Source organism: Rana temporaria, chromosome 3 (assembly GCF_905171775.1).
Source record: "Rana temporaria chromosome 3, aRanTem1.1, whole genome shotgun sequence".
Lineage (NCBI taxonomy): Eukaryota > Metazoa > Chordata > Amphibia > Anura > Ranidae > Rana > Rana temporaria.
Window position 1 is genome coordinate 100,978,383 of NC_053491.1, and position 20,874 is coordinate 100,999,256.

The 20,874-nt window shown below is 44.2% G+C and overlaps 1 protein-coding gene across 1 annotated transcript in view; it reads left to right on the plus strand.

Annotated features, from left to right (window-relative positions):
- Nucleotides 1-20,874, plus strand: part of SEC11A (SEC11 homolog A, signal peptidase complex subunit) — a 37,458-nt gene that overhangs the window by 10,566 nt on the left and 6,018 nt on the right. The window contains exons 2-4 of the mRNA XM_040343105.1: nt 1,175-1,284; nt 14,097-14,246; nt 15,026-15,145. Of these exons, the coding sequence (XP_040199039.1) occupies nt 1,175-1,284; nt 14,097-14,246; nt 15,026-15,145 (380 nt within the window). The remainder of the gene's footprint in view (nt 1-1,174; nt 1,285-14,096; nt 14,247-15,025; nt 15,146-20,874) is intronic.

Below are 20,874 nucleotides of genomic sequence, written 5' to 3' on the forward strand. Positions count from 1 at the left end.
TGTACACGGGATGGGGTATCCTGTGTCTCCGTGCATCCCCGTCGCGCGATTTTGTCGGGCCGTGCCAGACGGTAATTGAGGTCTTCTGTAGGCCTAAGCTTCCCCGGGCGCCAGGTCGCTAATTTTAGTCGCAATTGCAACCGGGTGCCCGGATTTTGTTGAGCCCTGTAGTATTTAAAATCAGTTTATTGGGGGGAAAAAACAAATAACTGCTCACATTGACCGAAATAACATCAGCATATCTCTGAGATCGTGTTTAGTGCCCCGAAGGGCATATCATCACCACCACTATAGCTCTTCCCTATGGGTTTCGTCCAAACGGCATAGTCAATGGGGCAATGGAGATCAGAGTATGTGTACATACGTTGGTCCAAGCTGGATTATGTAACAAAATACCTGGCGTCCAGCATCAATTATTTTTGAAGCAGTAAGCCAGAACAGGCAATCAGAAAAGTCACTTGTCATTGCCTATATACTTGTTCCAACTTGTGAGTTAAAAGTACTTCAAGTGGAGGTTCACTCAAAAACCTTTTTTTTTTTTTTAACATTAGATGGATGCTCGTTTTGTCAAGGGGAATCGGGTGTTTTTATTACAATCAAAGCAGTACTTACCGTTTTAGAGATGCATCTTCTCTGCCGCTTCCGGGTATGGGCTGCGGGACTGGGCGTTCCTACTTGATTGACAGGCTTCCGACGGTCGCATACATCGCGTCACGATTTTCCGAATGTAGCCGAACGTCGGTGCGCAGGCGCCGTATAGAGCCGCACCGACTTTCGGTTACTCGTGACGCGATGTATGCGACCGTCGGAAGCCTGTCAATCAAATAGGAACGCCCAGTCCCGAAGCCCATACCCGGAAGCGGCGGAGAAGATCGTTCTCTAAAACGGTAAGTACTGTTTCGATTTTAAAAAAAAACTACCCGATTCCCCTTCACAAAATGAGCCTCAATCTAATGTTAAAAAATGTTTTTCGGGTGAACTCCCGCTTTAAGCAAGTGGTTAGCATGACAGCCAGATAAACAACATCAGAGATAGAGGTCAGCAGTGACAACTGGTTCATCTTAATACTGGTTCCTGTCATTATTTGTATTCATCTTTATTCTCCAAATGGAAGTATTTTGATCGGTGACCTCATAAAAAGACAGTAAAAAGCATTGTGTTCTTTTCTTTTCAGCTGTACTATCAAGTGCTAAACTTTGGTATGATTGTATCCTCTGCACTGATGATCTGGAAAGGTCTCATGGTGGTCACTGGCAGCGAAAGTCCTATAGTTGTTGTTCTGAGGTATGTATAAGGATCAGTACTTTTTATATACTCAGGATGTTGTGTTACTGTGCATTTCAGTTTTTGATCTTTGTAAAGATGTTCAATTGCAGCAACGCTATTCCCCAATATTTGCCTTGCTGTGAGTGACAGGTTATTTACATATCTCATGCACTAGCCTGGAGACAGGCATTATTTTTTAATTCCCACCCCCACTCCTTTTCTGAAATCATGTGGTTACTTTTCTGGATTTTGACTGGATGTTGGTGATCATAGCAGAATTCAGTGTACGGGGAGTGTAGAGGAGGGCGGGGAGTCTACTAACATCACGACTCCACCCACAGAGCTCCAGACAACAGATCCACCCACAGAATCTGCAGTATTTCAGTTCTTATAACAGACAAAGGGGAGACATTTGACAGGTAAGGATACATGCAGGAGGCATCTATATCCTTATAGATCAGCACTGTAGCAGTAGTTTAGAAAGGATGAGAGTGGGTTTACATCTACGTTAAGTCAGCCGCAACAAAAACTGTAGCTGCTGACTTTTAGTAAACAGCCACTTACCTGTCCCACGGTCCAGCGATGTGCTCCGCCCAGCTGTGTTCTCGCTCTCCCAGCCGCGTTCTCGCCCTCCCAGCCGCGTTCTCGCCCTCCCTCCCAGCCGCGTTCTCTCGCTCCCTCCCAGCCGTGTTCTCTCGCTCCCTCCCAGCCGTGTTCTCTCGCTCCCTCCCAGCCGTGTTCTCTCGCTCCCTCCCAGCCGTGTTCTCTCGCTCCCTCCCAGCCGTGTTCTCTCGCTCCCTCCCAGCCGTGTTCTCTCGCTCCCTCCCAGCCGTGTTCTCTCGCTCCCTCCCAGCCGTGTTCTCTCGCTCCCTCCCAGCCGTGTTCTCTCGCTCCCTCCCAGCCGTGTTCTCTCGCTCCCTCCCAGCCGTGTTCTCTCGCTCCCTCCCAGCCGTGTTCTCTCGCTCCCTCCCAGAGCCGTGTTCTCTCGCTCCCCCCCAGAGCCGTGTTCTCTCGCTCCCCCCCAGAGCCGTGTTCTCTCGCTCCCCCCCAGCCGTGTTCTCTCGCTCCCCCCCAGAGCCGTGTTCTCTCGCTCCCCCCCAGAGCCGTGTTCTCTCGCTCCCCCCCAGAGCCGTGTTCTCTCGCTCCCCCCCCAGAGCCGTGTTCTCTCGCTCCCCCCCAGAGCCGTGTTCTCTCGCTCCCCCCCAGAGCCGTGTTCTCTCGCTCCCCCCCAGAGCCGTGTTCTCTCGCTCCCCCCCAGAGCCGTGTTCTCTCGCTCCCCCCCAGAGCCGTGTTCTCTCGCTCCCCCCCAGAGCCGTGTTCTCTCGCTCCCCCCCAGAGCCGTGTTCTCTCGCTCCCCCCCAGAGCCGTGTTCTCTCGCTCCCCCCCAGAGCCGTGTTCTCTCGCTCCCCCCCAGAGCCGTGTTCTCTCGCTCCCCCCCAGAGCCGTGTTCTCTCGCTCCCCCCCAGAGCCGTGTTCTCTCGCTCCCCCCCAGAGCCGTGTTCTCTCGCTCCCCCCCCGAGCCGTGTTCTCTCGCTCCCCCCCAGAGCCGTGTTCTCTCGCTCCCCCCCAGAGCCGTGTTCTCTCGCTCCCCCCCAGAGCCGTGTTCTCTCGCTCTCCCTGTCTCCGGCATTTTTACTATGGGCACCCGGCTGTGACAGCCGTGTTCTCTCGCTCCCTCCCAGCCGTGTTCTCTCGCTCCCTCCCAGCCGTGTTCTCTCGCTCCCTCCCAGCCGTGTTCTCTCGCTCCCTCCCAGCCGTGTTCTCTCGCTCCCTCCCAGCCGTGTTCTCTCGCTCCCTCCCAGCCGTGTTCTCTCGCTCCCTCCCAGCCGTGTTCTCTCGCTCCCCCCCAGAGCCGTGTTCTCTCGCTCCCCCCCAGAGCCGTGTTCTCTCGCTCCCCCCCAGAGCCGTGTTCTCTCGCTCCCCCCCAGAGCCGTGTTCTCTCGCTCCCCCCCAGAGCCGTGTTCTCTCGCTCCCCCCCAGCCGTGTTCTCTCGCTCCCCCCCAGCCGTGTTCTCTCGCTCCCCCCCAGCCGTGTTCTCTCGCTCCCTTCCAGCCGTGTTCTCTCGCTCCCTTCCAGCCGTGTTCTCTCGCTCCCCCCCAGCCGTGTTCTCTCGCTCCCCCCCAGCCGTGTTCTCTCGCTCCCCCCCAGCCGTGTTCTCTCGCTCCCCCCCAGCCGTGTTCTCTCGCTCCCCCCCAGCCGTGTTCTCTCGCTCCCCCCCAGCCGTGTTCTCTCGCTCCCCCCCAGCCGTGTTCTCTCGCTCCCCCCCAGCCGTGTTCTCTCGCTCCCCCCCAGCCGTGTTCTCTCGCTCCCCCCCAGCCGTGTTCTCTCGCTCCCCCCCAGCCGTGTTCTCTCGCTCCCCCCCAGCCGTGTTCTCTCGCTCCCCCCCAGCCGTGTTCTCTCGCTCCCCCCCAGCCGTGTTCTCTCGCTCCCCCTGTCTCCGGCATTTTTACTATGGGCACCCGGCTGTGACAGCTTGCAGCATTGCAGCGAACACACAGGGAGAGCTAGAACACGGCTGGGCGGAGCACATCGCTGGAGCGTGGGACAGGTGAGTGGCCGTTTAAGTCTTTAGGCCATGTTTAGCTTGGAGGTGATAGAAGATTGTAATGAGGGTATTTTTTCTTGGGGGGGGGGGGGGGGCATTGTGGGTTATTGTGTATATCAAGTCAAAATGTATTAAAAAATGTTGCTTGTCAAACCAAGTTACTCTCAAACCAAGGTTTACTGTAGTTGTAACCTTTGCTTTTATTTCTTATGGAAACTTGGAGCTTTTTGGCATCTATATGCTGTATTTTATTGTCAAATGCTTCAGAGCCTAAAATTACCCGACTCTGAGATTGTTCATAGCCCTGTGAGCACGAAATGGTACAATTAGTGACTGCGCTTCTCTAGGCCTTATAAATGTTAAATCTAGGACAGATTTCGACACGTTCTCTTGGATTTATCTATGTACTTCTCAGATTAATAGCCCTGTGTTTTATTATCTTTGCTTCATCGATGGTAGCTAATCGGAATTATGCAAATGTTACAGATAATATTCATTCTGAGAGATCACTCAGTTCTGTGCTCAAGCTTTCATTGCTAATCACCTTACCCTTTACTTATCACAATTGGCCATTTATTTATTTCCTATTTTCTGAAGCCCCGGTGGATAGGTCTATTTATTGTGATTGATAGCTTAATAAAGCAAATACTTGCGGAACCTGACATCTCAAATTAGTGAAGATTACCTTTTAAAGGTCAGTTAGACGTGTTGTCTGGTCTTCATATGATGTACCCTTCTGTTTGTGTAAATATCAGGAATCATATTTGTGAAGTGGCAGCATGTTCAGTCTATAAGAGCAATCAAGGAAGGTGGTTGTAAAATGCTAACAAAAGGTTTTATGTGTTTTTCCTAAAGCATGGATTGGAAAAGCAAATAGTCTGTTCTTCAAGATAGGAACCTGCTTTGCCTTTTGACACCACCGACAAACCTCAGGTGGTGTATGATGTAAATCTATACCTCACGTTACTTATTGCATAGAAACTATTGAGGGAATGCGCAGAATACACATTACAGTACTAGTTTGGAAAATTTTGGTTTCAAAGTTTTAGGCACTTGCTGTAACGTGAGGATGCTTTTATAAATGGTGTACGAGTGCAACCCTAGGGATGCTCAGACCAGCCTGGCCAGCACCACATACCTTGAGTGCAGTGGCGGTGCATCCATAGAGGGCACCGGAGTGCTGCCCCCTCTTGCTCGCACCGCCAATCTATGTATTGTCGCCGCCGACTATTCAGTCGGCAGCTGGTTGGCTGTGGAAGTGCCTATCAGAGCCAGCGGCTGTAATAGGCTTCCAAATACTTATCCAGGGATGCACAGGGGGTGTGTTCCTTGGATAAGACTGACAGGCGTCTCAGCCAATCGGGTTCACCGGTTCTGGTTACCGGTAACCTGAGGGCGGGAGAAGACATTGAGGGAACGTTGAAGGACAATGGCCGACCCTAGAAAGGTAAGTGCCAAACGGGGGGTGGGGGGGCAGCATTTTACAGGGCACAGTGGCGACAATTGGCACAGTGGCGGCGTTTGAGGGCATGGCACAGTGGTGACAATTGATGGGCACAGTGGCTGCGTTTGATGGCATGGCACAGTGGCTGCGTTTGATGGCATGGCACAGTGGCTGCGTTTGAGTCGCACTTTTGTGTCGCACTGTATTTGCCCATCGGTCTTTCAAATGCAATTTTTGGGGGGAAAATACACCTCGATAAATAAAAAAAAGAAAGGGTAAAGGTAGTCCAATTTTTTGTTTTAATGTGAAAGATGATGTTACGCCGTGAGAATCGTGATCTATCTTCTAAGCAAAAAAATTGTGACTTTCATTTTAGCCAGAATCTGTTGTCATTAGGATAGTCCCGATACCACTTTTTTAGGACCGAGTACAAGTACCGATACTTTTTTTCAAGTACTCGCCGATACCGAATACCGATACTTTTTTTTAAATGTGTCCCCAAATGCAGGGATGTCCCCCACGAATGCAGCCATGTCCCCCCATACCTAGATGCCGCCGCCTAGTTAATCAGCGTGCGGGGAACATTACAGCTTTCATTTGAATAGCTGTCTGTTCCGCGCCGCGTATAGACACTCCACCTTGCTCGGGATTGGACGGGTGATCTGCACTTTGATAGACAGATCTCCCGTCAAATCCCGAGCAAGGGGGAGTGTCTATACGCGGCGGGGAACAGACAGCTAGCTATTTAAATGAAAGCTGTAATGTTCCCCGCACGCTGATTAAATAGGCGGCGGGGGCATTGCGGTATGCGGCAGCAGGGGGGGGGGTAGTATCGGATCTGGCATCGGGGGCATTTGCTCAGTATCGGTACCGATACTGGTATCGGTATCGGGACAACCCTAGTTGTCATGTTTAAGAAACCAGTGGTGAGAAGATTTGAGTTTTGCGACATGGTGCATTATCCTGCTGGAAGGAGCCATCAGAAGATGGGTACACCATAGTGATAAAGGGATTGACATGGTCAGCAACAATACTCAGGTAGGTTGTGGCGTTTAAATGATGCTCAATTGGTACTATGGGGCCAAAAGTGTGCCAAGATAGAATCCCCCACACCATTCCACCATCACCAGCCTGAACCTTTGATACAAGGCAGGATGGATCAATGCTTTAATGTTCATGTCAAATTCTGACCCGACCATCTGAATGTCGCAGCTGAAATCGACACTCTTAAGACCAGGCAATGTTTTTCCAATCTTCTATTGTCCAATTCTGGTGAGCCTGTGTGAACTGTAGCCTCCGTTTCCTGTTGGCTGACAGGTGTGGCACCAGGTGTGGTCTTCTGCTGCTGTAGTCCATCTTCTTCAAGGTTCCATGTGTTGTGCATTCAGAGATAGAATTCTGCATACCTTGGTAATTTGAAACGAGTGGTTATTTGAGTTCCTGTTGCCTTTCTATCATCTCAAACCAGTCTCCCCATTCTATGACATTAACCAGGCATTTTTATTCACACAACTGCCACTCGCCGGATATTTTCTCTTTTTCAGACCATTCTCTGTAAATTCCAGAGATGGTTGTGTGTGAAAATCCCAGTAGATCTGCAGTTTTTGTATGCTCAGACCAGCCTGTCTGGCACAAACAACCATGCCACGTTCAAATTAAATCACCCTTCTTCGCCATTCTGATGCTCGGTTTGGACTTCAGTGAGTTATCTTCACCACGTCTAGATCCCTAAATGCATTGAGTTGCTGCCATGTGATTGGCTGATTAGCGATTTGTGTTACCAAGCAATTGAACAGGTGTACCTAATAAAGTGACCGGTGAGTGTATATTAGGCAGTTATTATTTCAGTACATGGTGAAACTCTGCTTCCTGCTTAGTAGTGCTGCGTAATATACCACCTTTGAACTTCCGCTCTGTCTGTAAATCTCCCAGGCTTGTTTGGTGACATTGTAGATAATATAGTCTAGAAAAAAGGGGGGTATATTCTGCGCTAATCTTACTTGGGTGATATATTGAAAAAAAATGTGAAATTAAAGCAGAAACATAAACATGTGACAATCATGCAGGCAATGGTAAGAAAATAATAAGTTGCGCTAAAAAATGTAAAGTGAATAAATCATCATATTGAGTGAATATTATAACAATACGTGATATAAAGAATATGCTCCTAGAGATAAGTACTTCTATGAGCGTGAACACAAACTAAAAAGTATGAAGATAACTCAAATAAATTCAAATGAATGACAATGATCAAAATGTATGTATGTATGTATGTATGTATGTATGTATGTATGTATGTATGTGTGTGTAAAGAGTCCAAATTAGGACAACAATAAAAAGTCCAATGGAGGGGAGAAAACCAATCAAAAATCAGGTAAACTGCATCCAGAGTCCATACAGCAGGGGATAGATGTGTGAAGGCAAGGATGAAGTCACTATACACCACCACCAACGTTGTATCCTCTCCAGTGCAAAACAAGAGCTTAAGGGGGGACCCTTACCAGATTTGTTGGACCTCAGATGTAAGGTCTATTGCGCTTTTGCAGATACAAACCTCTGCAAAGGTTATAGATGGACCCGGACCTCCAGATAATCGCCCACTCAGGATCTCCTCCACTGGGACCAAACAAGGGGTGATGTCATCTCTCCGGCGAAAAAACAGTCCATATGTTATTAAAGAAAGTTACCAAAGTTACCAAAGAAAAGGCAACATGTGTGTTATCTTCTTAAAAGCATGGGGGAGTTTATTTGGAAAGCTCCAATGCAATACATACATACAAACAGGGTAAAAAAAAGAAAAAAAGAGCCGGCATAGATAGAAATACGAGCGTCCGTGCTTCCAGGGTCACGTGGGAGCGTGGTGATGTCACTGCGTAGCACCGCCCTGACCAGTTTCGACAAAGTTGTCGTTTTCAAAGGGCACAGATAATATAGTCTGCAATTGAATTGGAAAAACCCAAAAGACAGATCTTGTGATCTTTTTCTTGTGCTTTGGGCTGCTGGTCATCTATAACAGAGGTATTTCTTTTCTTTAATCAGAATAATAAATGGGTAATGATGGGATGGGACGCCCTGTTTATTGCACTTTGATAATGTGGCCTCTGTGATAACTAGCACTTGTCCGATTTACCTGTGCTACAGAATCAGATCTGCAAAACTTTGATAGCCACTTTACATTATTATTATTTTTTTAAGAAACTTGCATCTTAAGACCTACTTGCTTTGGGTAACAAATGTGTAGCTAGACTGCAGTTTGGCTGGGAAGCTGTAGGATACTGACTCCAAAATAGATGACACAAATATGGCAACTTCTGCAAAAGCAGAATATATTGTAATAGGTTTGTAGCTTGGAACATAATTCATACAACCCTTGTAGAGACGTATACACAAAAATACTAATAAAAATGCAAAAGTATTTCTATTGTGCATTAAGAATTAAGCAAACTTTTGTTCCTGGTGTAATGGTTAAGCCCATAGGTTGCTCTGTGATATTATTATTTATGGGGTTTGTTTATATGCTAAGGGGTATCATTTATTTAAATTTTTTTCTGTTATTCATCTGTGTTTAAAGAAAAATTTTGCTACGTTATAGGGAACATTTTAAGTGTTGGTGTACCCTTTCTGTAATTCCTCCGAAAAAAATGTTTTGATTAAAATATAGATCACAATTCTCTCTCACGGTTCTCGGTAACATCATTCATTGTACAAAACAATTAGGCCAACTTTACTATTTCGTTTTTTATTAAAAAATAATGCATTTTTTTCAAAATTGTCGCTCTATTTTTGTTTATAGCGCAAAAAATAAAAACCGCAGAGGTGATCAAATACCACCAAAAGAAAGCTCTATTTGTGGGGAAAAAAGGACGCCAATTTTGTTTGGGAGCCACGTCGCACGACCGCGCAATTGTCAGTTAAAGCGACGCAGTGCCAAATCCCAAAAACTGTCCGGGTCCTTTAGCTGCCTAAAGGTCCGGGTCTTAAGTGGTTAAAGTGTTTTTTCCCCAAACCATTGCGTTTGAAAGACTTCTGCGCAAAGACACCGTGACATTAAATATTGCAACAACCGCTATTTTTTTCTAGGGTCTTTGCTAAAACAAAAATATACGGTTGTGCTCATAAGTTTACATACCCTGGCACAATTTGATTTCTTGACCATTTTTCTGAGAATATGAATGATAACACAAAAACATTTTTCACTCAGAGCCGGTTCACACAGGGGCAACCTGACTTACAGCCTGACTTTGCAAGGCAACTTAAGCGTGACTTGGAGCAACTTACAACGCGACTTAAAGTTGCCTCCAGGACAGGCGACTTTGGCTGTGGCCAATCACAGAATAATCGGCTCTGTGGGAGGGAGGGGTTTGCCTGAGTAAACTATTTTCTCTTCCTGTAAAGTTGTTTCAGTTAAGACAGTGATTTGACTTTGGAGGCAACTGCCATTGAAATCTATGGGTACAAGTTGCCTTGAAGTAGTACAGGAACCTTCTCTGAAGTTGGAGCGACTTCAGTAGTGTACATTAAAACGGCTCTCATTCACTTCAATTTCTCATGTCGCACGACTTGGGGCGACACAAGTCGTATCCCAAGTCGCGGTAGTGTGAATCGGCACTCATGGTTGGTGTTTGGCTGAAGCCATTTATTATCAACTGTGTTTACTCTTTTTAAATCATAACAAACTACCTAAATGACCCTGATCAAAAGTTTACACACCCCAGTTCTTAATACCGTGTATTGCCCCCTTCAACTTCAATGACAGCTTGAAGTATTTTGTAGTATTTGTGAGCGAGGCTCTTTATCTTCTCAGATGGTAAAGCTGACCAATTCTCTTGGCAAAAAGCCTCCAGTTCCTGTAAATTCTTGGGCTGTCTTGCATGAACTGCACATTTGAGATCTCCCCAGAGTGGCTCAATGATATTGCGGTCAAGAGACTGAGATGGCCACTCCAGAACCTTCACTTTATTCTTCTGTAGCCAATGACAGGTCAACCTGGCCTTGTGTTTTGGATCATTGTAATGTCCAAGTACGTCCCATGCGCAGCCCAGTATTTTTTGATAACTTACTGCATTCATCTTGCCATCAATTTTGACCAAATGTCCTGTGCCTTTTGTAGCTCACACATCCCAAAAACATCGGCGACCCACCTACGTTTTTCACAGTAGGAATGGTGTACCTTTCATCATAGGCCTTGCTGGCGACGCCTCCAAATGTAGTGTTTATGGGTGTGACCCCAAAAAGATAAATTTTGGTCTCATCACTCCAAGTGACTTTGTCCCAGAAGGTTTGAGGCTTGTCTCTGTGCTGTTTGGCGTATTGATACTTTGTGGCATTTGTGTAGTAATGGCTTTTTTCTGGCGACTCGACCATGCAGCCCATCTTTCTTCAAGTGCCTCCGTATTGTGCATCTTGAAACAGCCACACCACATATTTTCAGAGTACTGTATTTCACCTGAAGTTATTTGTGGGTTTTTTCTTTGCATCACGAACAATTTTCCTGGCATTTGTGGCTGAAATTTTAGTTGGTCTACCTGACTGTTTGGTTTCAATAGAACCCCTTATTTTGCACTTCTTGATTAAAGTTTGAACATTGCTGATTAGCATTCCTACTAGAGCTGCACGATTCTGGCCAAAATGAGAATCACAATTTTTTTGCTTAGAATGAAGATCACGATTCTCACGGCGTAAAATCTTTTACATTTATACAAAAAAAAAAAAAAAGGCTACCTTTACTGGCTAGTTTATTTTTTAAATTCATTAAAGCAGGGGTTCACCCGAAAAAAGAAGCCGAACGTCGGTGCGGCTCTATACGGCGCCTGCGCACGACATTCGGCTACTTTCGGAAACTCGTGACGCGCTGTATGCGACGGTCGGAAGCCTGTCAATCAAATAGGAACGCCCAGTCCCGCAGTCCATACCCGGAAGCCGCGGAGAACATCTATCTCTAAAAAGGTATGTACTGCATTGATTTAAAAAAACACCCGATTGTGCTTCCCACAATTGGCCTCAATCTGTTAAAAATGTGTTTTTTGGGTGAATCCCCGCTTTAAAGTAATTTTTTACAAAAAAATTGCATTTAAAAAGACTGCTGCGCAAATACAGTGCAACATAAAATATTGCAGCATCCGCCATTTTATTCTCTAGGGTCTCTACTAAAAAATTATATAATGTTTGGGGGTTCTAAGTAGGGCCGAAACAACTAATCGATTAATCAACAGCTAATCGATTATGAAATTAATCGATTACAATTTTCATAATCGATTAATCGGCCAGTAACATAATGGGGTTTAAAAAACTAAAATTAGCCCTTTATAGTACAAAAAAGCAAATCGCTACTGTAAGTATAACTTTCACTGTCCCACAGTAAAAAATGAACCCCTTACAGTAGCGATTATTTGCTCTTTTTGTACTTATTTTTGTTTTTTTATCCCCATTATGTTACTAAACATCTCAGGCCTGGGGTCACACCTCTGTGTTTTGGTGCTTTTTGCAGAAACACTACAGTTCATTTACATGGTTTCCTATGGAACACGTTCACATCCATGATTTTTTTTTTCAGCTGCTGCGTATTTGGAAAGGGCAAGGAGTTTTTAACACAAAACGGTGCTATTTTTTTGTTTTTTTTTTGTTCAATATACTTCAATGGAGAAGCTGCAGAAAAGCATGTAATGTGTTTTTGCGGCAATTTGTGTTTTGTAATCTGCCCAACAACAAATTGGCCCAAAAAAATGCAAATTTTGTTTTTCTAAGGCTATTATCCGATTAATCGAAACAATAATCTGCCAACTAATCGATTATGAAAATAATCGTTAGTTGCAGCCCTAGTTTTAATAGCTATTCAAACCCCTTTGTGTCAACTTGTGTGCATGTTATCAGGCCAAAATCACCATGGTATGTAAACTTTTGATCAGGGTCATTTGGGTAGTTTCTGCTGCGATTATGATTCAAACACAGTTGATTGATAATAGATGGCTTTTAGCCAAACACTAACCATGAGTGAAAGGTTTTTGTGTTATTATTCATATTTTCTGAAAAATGGCCAATAAATCATAAATTATGTCAGGGTATGTAAACTTATGAGCACAACTGTATATGTTTTGGGGTTCTAAGTAATTTTCTAGCAAAAAAATACAGATTTTAACTTGTAAACAAGTGGTGTCAGAAAAAAGTTTTAGTCTTTTTAAGTTTTTAAACTTTCCTCATTTAGAGACCGAAGTTCATCCTTTTGATCTAAAAGGACAGAGTGCTACAATGTTTCTCCTTATCTCTGTCTAAGCCATGGGTGCTCAACCTGTGGCCCTCCAACTGTTGCAGAACTACAAGTCCCATGAGACATTGCAAGGCTGACAGTTACAAGCATGACTCCCAAAGGCAGAGGCATGCAACAGCTGGAGGGCTACAGGTTGAGCATCCATGGTCTAAGCGATGTTGGTCTTGGCAGGTTGCCTATTTTTTTTTTTTTTAAGATCGCTGTCAGGTGTGAGCAGAGAACTCTACGTAGAATCGGGAAAATGCTTTAAGATTGCAGGGGGCGGGAAGAATCACAATCTGATTCTTTAACGATCAATTGTGCAGCTCTATCTCCTTGTATGTGAAGGTGCCTAGGCAGTCATGTGCCTACAACCTCATAGGGTAAATATCTGCAATATGAGATCAATGGCATTACTGCCTCTGACTGCTTGTCTCAGGAGTGGAGATTTACGGGGAGCCTAGAGATGTCAATACTATGCTGCTCGCTGTATCCCTTGCTCTTATTTAAAGAAATGGGTACAAAGACGCTACTCAGAACAAGGCATAGTAAAGCTGGCCATACACTTAATTATTCTTTGTTTAGCAGACTGAAGTATAAAACCAACTTCTGCCCATGCATGCACCAAAGTTCAGTCGATCCCTATTGGACCAACAATGGGGTTTTTGATATAAACGTACTGTTTATGGGCTAAGTTTATTTTTTGTGCTAAGAACTGCCTCTGTGTGTTATCGGATGTAGGGGGGACATATGTTAATGTAGAAATAATATCAGTCATTTTATCTTTTGCTGTGTAATAAAGATCTGAAATAAGGAAACATGTTTACTTCATTTTATTTTCAAGAGAGATATGGCCAATCCGTTCTTAGTTATACTTTTCTGTTGGCTGGCAAGAATACATTTACTAACGTTCTTCTGTGACCCAGAGTTGACTGATAGCAGGCTGTTGCCTATCATCAGCTGACAGGGCAGAGCCACACCAAGTTTAAGAAGGATCCTAGCAATACTGGCGGGATCCACCCAGTTACCTTAGTGATCACTGGCTCTACCTTTGTGGTGATGCTGAGAGTTGGAGTCAGCCACACCTGCCTGATTCTCCAGCAAGTGCTTTAATCATTGATTGACAGTCACTGTCTTTGACCAAGAACTCGCTGATCAGTGGTCATGTGATCGATTTATGTTTTGGTCTTAGAGCCAGCATGGGACAGCAGCATCACGGAGGGGAGTATGTGTTCTTGTTTTTTTTATGTACCCCATAATTTTCCTTTTAATGTCTTTATTTCATGGCAGTCTTTCAGTCAAGTCAGTTATTTTTCTCTTGATTGGCTGCTCATTTTCAGTTTGGTACATGCAGGGAAGTGAGGTTACTGTATTCTTATCTCTAATGGACAAAGTGTTGGGCAAAGCCTTCTTTCCGGCTTTGCAGCATGCAAATTAAGAATCTAGAATCATAATTATATTTGGCAGGTAAACCTGTTCAAAGGTATTAAATTGCTATTTAGTCAGAGATCAGGTTGAATATGCTCTGCTTTTTGAAATGTCCTACCTCAATTTCCTAATTCAAAATCATGTTTAACTCTACTTAATCTTCCCTCCAGTGGCAGCATGGAGCCCGCATTCCACAGAGGAGACTTGCTTTTCTTGACCAATCGCGTGGATGATCCTATTAGAGTGGGGGAAATAGTGGTCTTCAGAATAGAAGGAAGAGAGATACCGATTGTACATCGTGTTCTGAAAATTCATGAAAAGTGAGTATCTGCATAAGTTAATCAAATCCACGAGCAGTCAGGTTTTTATCTTTTTATCTGTTCTGATCTTGATTTTCTTTGGAATCAATCCTACTGAATTGCAGACACTTTGAGGAGCCTAGTAGTACCTTGGTTGGTCTTTAGATAGATCCTGTGGAGCCTCAGTGTGGCCATTTGTGTAACTTAGCCAGTGTTCATTGGCAGCACATGCGACTCGACGTTTGTTCACTTGTGAAAGAAAAGATTTAGCATACTCGCGATTTTCTCACAATTTTTTGTATATATCAATTTGAAATAGTAATGGGAATCCCGTTGCACACCAGTCTACCCATGCAAAAACTAAAATTTCTGCATCTCTAACCGCCAACATTCTAACATTAACCTATCTATCCCTGAAAAGAAAAAATCGGTATACATACATTTTCTACAGGACATCCGACCCCATCTCTAGCAGCGGAGGCTCTGATCCCACGCTGAGCTGTCAGCCGCAGCTTCACTGTGTGGGCGGGTGCAGAGGACACGTTCGTCAACGGAAGCCCCATAGTAACTCTATGGGTGTCATCACTGCCCATTGATTTCACAGCCGTTGTTGAACATGTACTTGGCAGAGCTTCCGCCACTGGAGATCGGGTCTGGTTGCCTGCAGAAAAGGTATGTATACCGATATTTATTTTCTTTTCAGGGCTAGATAGGTTAATGTTAGAATGTTGGTGGCTTTTTGTTACATTCTTGTTCTGTATCATATATTGTATTTATAATAATTGATGTTTCTGATTAAGGGATAATGGAGACATCAAATTTCTGACAAAGGGAGACAACAATGCTGTAGATGATCGAGGGTTGTACAAGCAGGGACAGAACTGGCTGGAGAAGAAGGATGTGGTGGGAAGGGCAAGAGGGTAAGTCTATAAACTGTTAAAGCTTTACAAAATTATGCCTATCACTGGAAAAGGTACATCATTTCTACATAGGGTAAAGAACGTTGTGGGATGTATTCCCTGAAATCTATTGTAAAAGAAATCTGTACGTTTGTCTATACAGAACACATATAGTATAAGCAATAACTGTGTAACGGCATACTTTGAGTATTTAGTGTTGCCAATTTCGCAAGTGTTCGACATTTGAATTATTGGCCCTTTATAAACCCATAGACAATGTCCCTTGTACTGTAACACTTAGAACACACATCTTTATAGTCGTCAAACTAGTGTCTAATAATGGAAATCCCCATCCCTCAACATTGAGGTAGTTAAGCGCAGGTGCAATTTAGGGGCCCCTGTATTTCTCCGGCCAATCACCGTGCCGGAGCCGCAAAACCCGGAAATAACTCCAGGACGACATGTCGCCAGCCGGTGCTGTGTAGGGCACCGCAGCGGGGGCTTTGATCCCAGGTGATTATTGCATGAGGAGCTAGTATGCTATGCATACTAGATCATTATGCCTTTGTCTTGCAGTTGTTGTATTGTATATATTTTTTGCAAAGTGGGTTTACAACCACTTTAAGCCATTTCTGCAGTAACATAAATGGGCTTTCCCTATTGGACAGAGTACAGTATATATGTTTGCATTTCCCCTTAGGGCTCTGCTTTTCCTCTGGAGCCTGGCCCAGTTAACATGTATTTCTTTGTTACACACATTGGTTGTTAGTCTAGTTTTCCTTCATTCAGATAGTATGCTGTGCCACCGGTTTTGCTTTTTGGTTGGTGGTCACTCCCTCCACTTCTCTGATTTAAGGCCCAAGAATCCTTCTCTTGGTCATTACAATTTTGATAGCTGGTTGACCCATCTCCATCTGGCCTTCATTCTGGAATTCATACCTTCAGATACATACATTTGTTTGATCTCCTAGTGTCTATTGCCCACCCCTCAGTTGGACTGCTTGTCCTGTTGGACAAAACAGGGTTGTTTTGCTGCCTACAAGAAAATGGGACACTAACAAAGTTGTTGTTTAGCCAGATATAACCCCTCCCATCATGCTCCAATACTAGTCCAGTGTCTTTGGAGAATGGGCATTGGCAAACTTTCTACTGGACTTTTTTCTGCTTTTATCAATAATTTTTTTTTATTTATTTATTTTTTTAAATCAAGCTATTTCACTTAATTATATTAAAAGCCTGGCATGTGCTTATTGTGCTACTCTGTGGAATTTTCTTTTACTGACCCAAGTGTGACTTTCCTCTGCGTTATCTAGGCAGAGATTCTGTACAACTGTGTCAGACTTCACGGTTAAAATCACTTCTGTGATGGCAAGCTCAGAACACAGGGGATTCATACCTGCTTCTCCTTCAGGCCAGGTTCACACTGGTACGACACGACTGTTGTACGACTGTCATCCTGCTTTGCCCTGCGACATCTGTCCTACTTCCATCTAACTTGAATGAACAAGACACTTTCATCCAGTGCTGCACTGACCTTTCTGGATTCTGAGTCATGGGGAAAGCAAAAGACTTGTCAAAGGATCTGTGGGAAAAGGTAGTTGAACTGTATAAAACAGGAAAGGGATATAAAAAGATATCCAAGGAATTGAGAATGCCAATCGGCAGTGTTCAAACTTTAATGAAGAAGCGGAAAATGAGGGGTTCTGTTGAAACCAAACCACGGTCAGGTAGACCAAATAAAATTGCAGCCACAACTGCCAGGAAAGTTGTTTGGGATGCAAAGAAATACCGAGAGGCTGCCAAGAGGCCTACAGCAACATTAAAGGAGCTGTAGGAATGTCTGGCAGGTTACTGGCTGTGTGGTACATGTGACAACAATCTCCCGTATTCTTCATATGTCTAGACTATGGGGTAGAGTGGCCAGATGGAAGCCTTTTCTTACAAAGAAAAACATCCAAACCCGGCAAAATTTTGCAAAAACATATCTGAAGTCTCCCAAAAGCATGTGGGAAAATGTGTTGGGTTCTGATGAAACCAAGGTTGAACTTTTTGCCCATAATTCCAAGATGTTTGGTGCAAAAACACTGCACATCACCAAAAGAACACCATACCCACAGTGAAGCATGGTGGTGGAAGCATCATGCTTTGGGGCGGTTTTTCTTCAGCTGGAACAGGAGCCTTAATCAAGATAGTGGGAATTATGTAAAATTCCAAATGCCAGTCAATATTGGCACAAAACCTTCAGGCGTCTGCTAGAAATCTGAACATCTTTCAGCATGACAACAACCCAAAGCATACATCCAAATCAACAAAGGAATGGCTTCACCAGAGGAAGATTAAAGTTTTGGAATGGCCCAGCCAGAGTCCAGACCTGAATCCATTTGAAAATCTGTGGGGTGATCTGAAGAGGGCTATGCACAGGAGATGCCCTCGCAATCTGACAGATTTGGAGTGTTTTTTGCAAAGAAGAGTGGGCAAATATTGCCATGTCGAGATGTGCCATGCTGATAGAATCGTACCCAAAAAGACTGAGTGCTGGAATAAAATCAAATGGTGCTTCAACAAAGTATTGGTGTAAGGGTGTGCACACTTATGCAACCATATTTTAGTTTTTTTAGTTTTACTTCCCTCCACCTAAAAGATTTCAGTTTGTTGTTCAACTGAGTTGTACAGTTTATAGGTCACATTAAAGGTGGAAAAAGTTCTGAAATTATTAGTCTTTGTTTTTTTTGTTTTGTTTACATCACAGAAACCTGACATTTTAACAGGGGTGTGTAGACTTTGTATATCCACTGTATCTTTAGGCTGAGCAGGCAACTGTCAGGAGTATGTAAGTGATCCCTTCAAATGGCAACCTGGTTTCATGAAAATGATTGATACGTTTTGTGAGCTGGGTTGCCCTGAAGGATTTTTAAATGAGGAACTAGATTGTATCGGTATGACAGATTCTGTATGTCATCTTAAAGCGGGGGTTCACCCTATTAAAAAAAATTTTTTTTATTTTTTTATTCTACTATTACATTCGGCATCGTAGCGCGAGCTACAGTATGCCGGTCTTACCATTTTTATCCCCGTACTCACTGTGCTATGGCTCATTGAAGATTCTGGGGAATGGGCGTTCCTATGGTGAGAGAAGGTGATTGACGGCCGGCCCTGGCACGTCACGCTTCTCCGGAAATAGCCGAAATAGGCTTGGCTCTTCACGGCGCCTGCGCATAGCCTGTGCGCAGGCGCCGTGAAGAGCCGAGACCTACTCCGGCTGTCTTCGGGGAGCGTGACGTGCCAGAGCCGGCCGTCAATCATCCTCCCTCTCCATAGGCACGCCCATTCCCCGCGGGAGTCGGATTCTTCAATGATCGATAGCACAGTGAGTACGGGGATTAAAAATTTAAGACCGGCATACCGTAGCTCGCGCTACGATGCCGAATGTAATGGTATAATGATGTTAAGGAGGGTGAACCACCGCTTTAAGCAACAGAAACCAGACAGCATGCCCCTTGTTACAAATCCAATGATATTTTTTTTTTTGCATTGATTATGATTTTTTTTTTTTTTTTTTGCGATGTACTCGGGATTCTCCAATTTTCAGTATGCTCATCTTAAAGTGATTAGCTACAATAAATGAATACCCAGTGGGATGAAATATTTTCCCTAGAAGACCCCAAAACTTTATAGAGTTCATTCCTGAGTACAATGTTTTGATTCTGAAATGATACAAGGGTGTGCCTTTGCAGCCAACCTTGTAGATAGAAATGGTATACCTTTTTAATGTGTAGTTCCACTTTTGCTGTAATTTTGGGGAAAACCCCATAATGTAAATGTTGTCTCTTCATTCACACTGCATACCTTAAAAAAATCTCGTCTTTCTAGTTTATTTTTTGGAGCAGGGCTTTGGGCAGACTGCAAGCTAATTTGAAAGTAGAGGGTCAAAGTGGAGACATTCTGAGTTTCTTCTCATTAGCATAAAGTGTAGAACCCAAGTCCTGAGATCCTTAACCCTTTTTGTTGGGACAGACTATGGGCCAGATTCTTGTACAGCCGCGTAAAATTGTGCGGGCGTAACGTATCTGATTTACGTTACGCTTCCGCAACTTACACTGGCAAGTGCTGTATTCTCAAAGCACTTGCTCCGTAAGTTGCGGCATAGCGTAAATAGGCCGGCGTAAGCTGCCTAATTCAAATTTGGATCAGGGGGGCGTGTTTTATGTAAAACTATTGTGACCCAACGTGATTGACGTTTTTGCAGAACGGCGCATGCACCGTCCGTGGAATTTCCCAGTGTGCATTGCTCCAAAGTACGCCGCAAGGACGTCATTGGTTTCGACGTGAACGTAAATGACGTCCAGCCCCATTCACGGACGACTTACGCAAACGACGTAACTTTTTCAAATTTAGACGCGGGAACGATGGCCATACTTAAAATTGGTACGCCGCACTTATGCCTCATAGCAGGGGCAACTATACGCCGGGAAAAGCCTAACGTAAACGTCGTAACTTTACTGCGTCGGTCGCGCGTACGTTCGGGAATTCGCGTATCTAGCTAATTTGCATACTCGACGCGGAATTCGACGGAAGCGCCACCTTGCGGTCAGAAAAAATATGCAGTTACGATCCGACGGTGTAAGAGACTTACGCCTGTCAGGTCTAATGGATATCTATGCGTAGCTGATTCTATGAATCAGGCGCATATACGACGGGTCGGATTAGGACTTACGACGGCGTACATGGCGCTGCACCGTCGTAAGTCCTTTCTGAATCTGGGCCTATGTTCATATCTAGTTCACAAATGACGAGATGCAGACAAGGCTAATAAGTGTTAACTCCCCAGCCTCCTTAACATTACATTAACTTTACATGGCAGGGGAAAACTACAGTATATGTAGTTGAATCTGGAAAACTTACAGTGGAACTAAAGGCTGAAAAAAATTAACAGACAGGTTCTTTATTGCAGAAGAGACATTCAATGTCTTTTTTTATAGTAAAATATGCTGATCTGTCTGCTCACAATCCTCTGCAAAGTGTACTTGGAGCTGCATGTATGCAGCTCCATTTTCATTTCCCCCATACTACAAGTGTGCCGTAATGGCCATCCCATGCATAGAGTGCAGGAGTGCAATCAAAGATCAGCACCTTGCATTAGACTAGTGACAGACTTTCTGGGCATGGACTGTTGGAGAATAGGTGGGTATCCCTCTCTTTATTTCTTTTTTTTTTTTAGTTTTCAGAAAAGAGTAAAAATGTAACAGAAATGTTTAAATATTTTTTTAAGTTATGCCTTGTAAATACAGGAACATGTACTATCCCAATCTGGCTGCAACTGTTTAAATACACTTTGAAACTGAAGTCTGGGGATATGAAAATAACGAACCTAGACAGCACTCGCCTCTTCTCCCTAATGCTCCAGGTTGTGGGGTGGGTCCTTACAATGCAGTAGGGACGCTCTTGCATTGTATGTGAAGACTTCCTTGATTTTGCGGACCTATATATGTTGCGGAGACGACACACAAGGTCAAAACTGCATGGTACCACGGCTCTTTTAAATCAAATATTACCAACTCTACCACTCCCCATTCATTTTGTTGAGAAATCACATTTAGAATCTGATCTTATGTTTATGGTGATTGCTTGAGTAAATTTAGGTGCTGGTTCAGTAGATTTTGTGCATCTTTTCTGATTTTGATTTATTTTATTTGAGATGCCAATCTAAACATTTTGTGTTATCTGTATTCAGTTATTGGATACAATGGGAG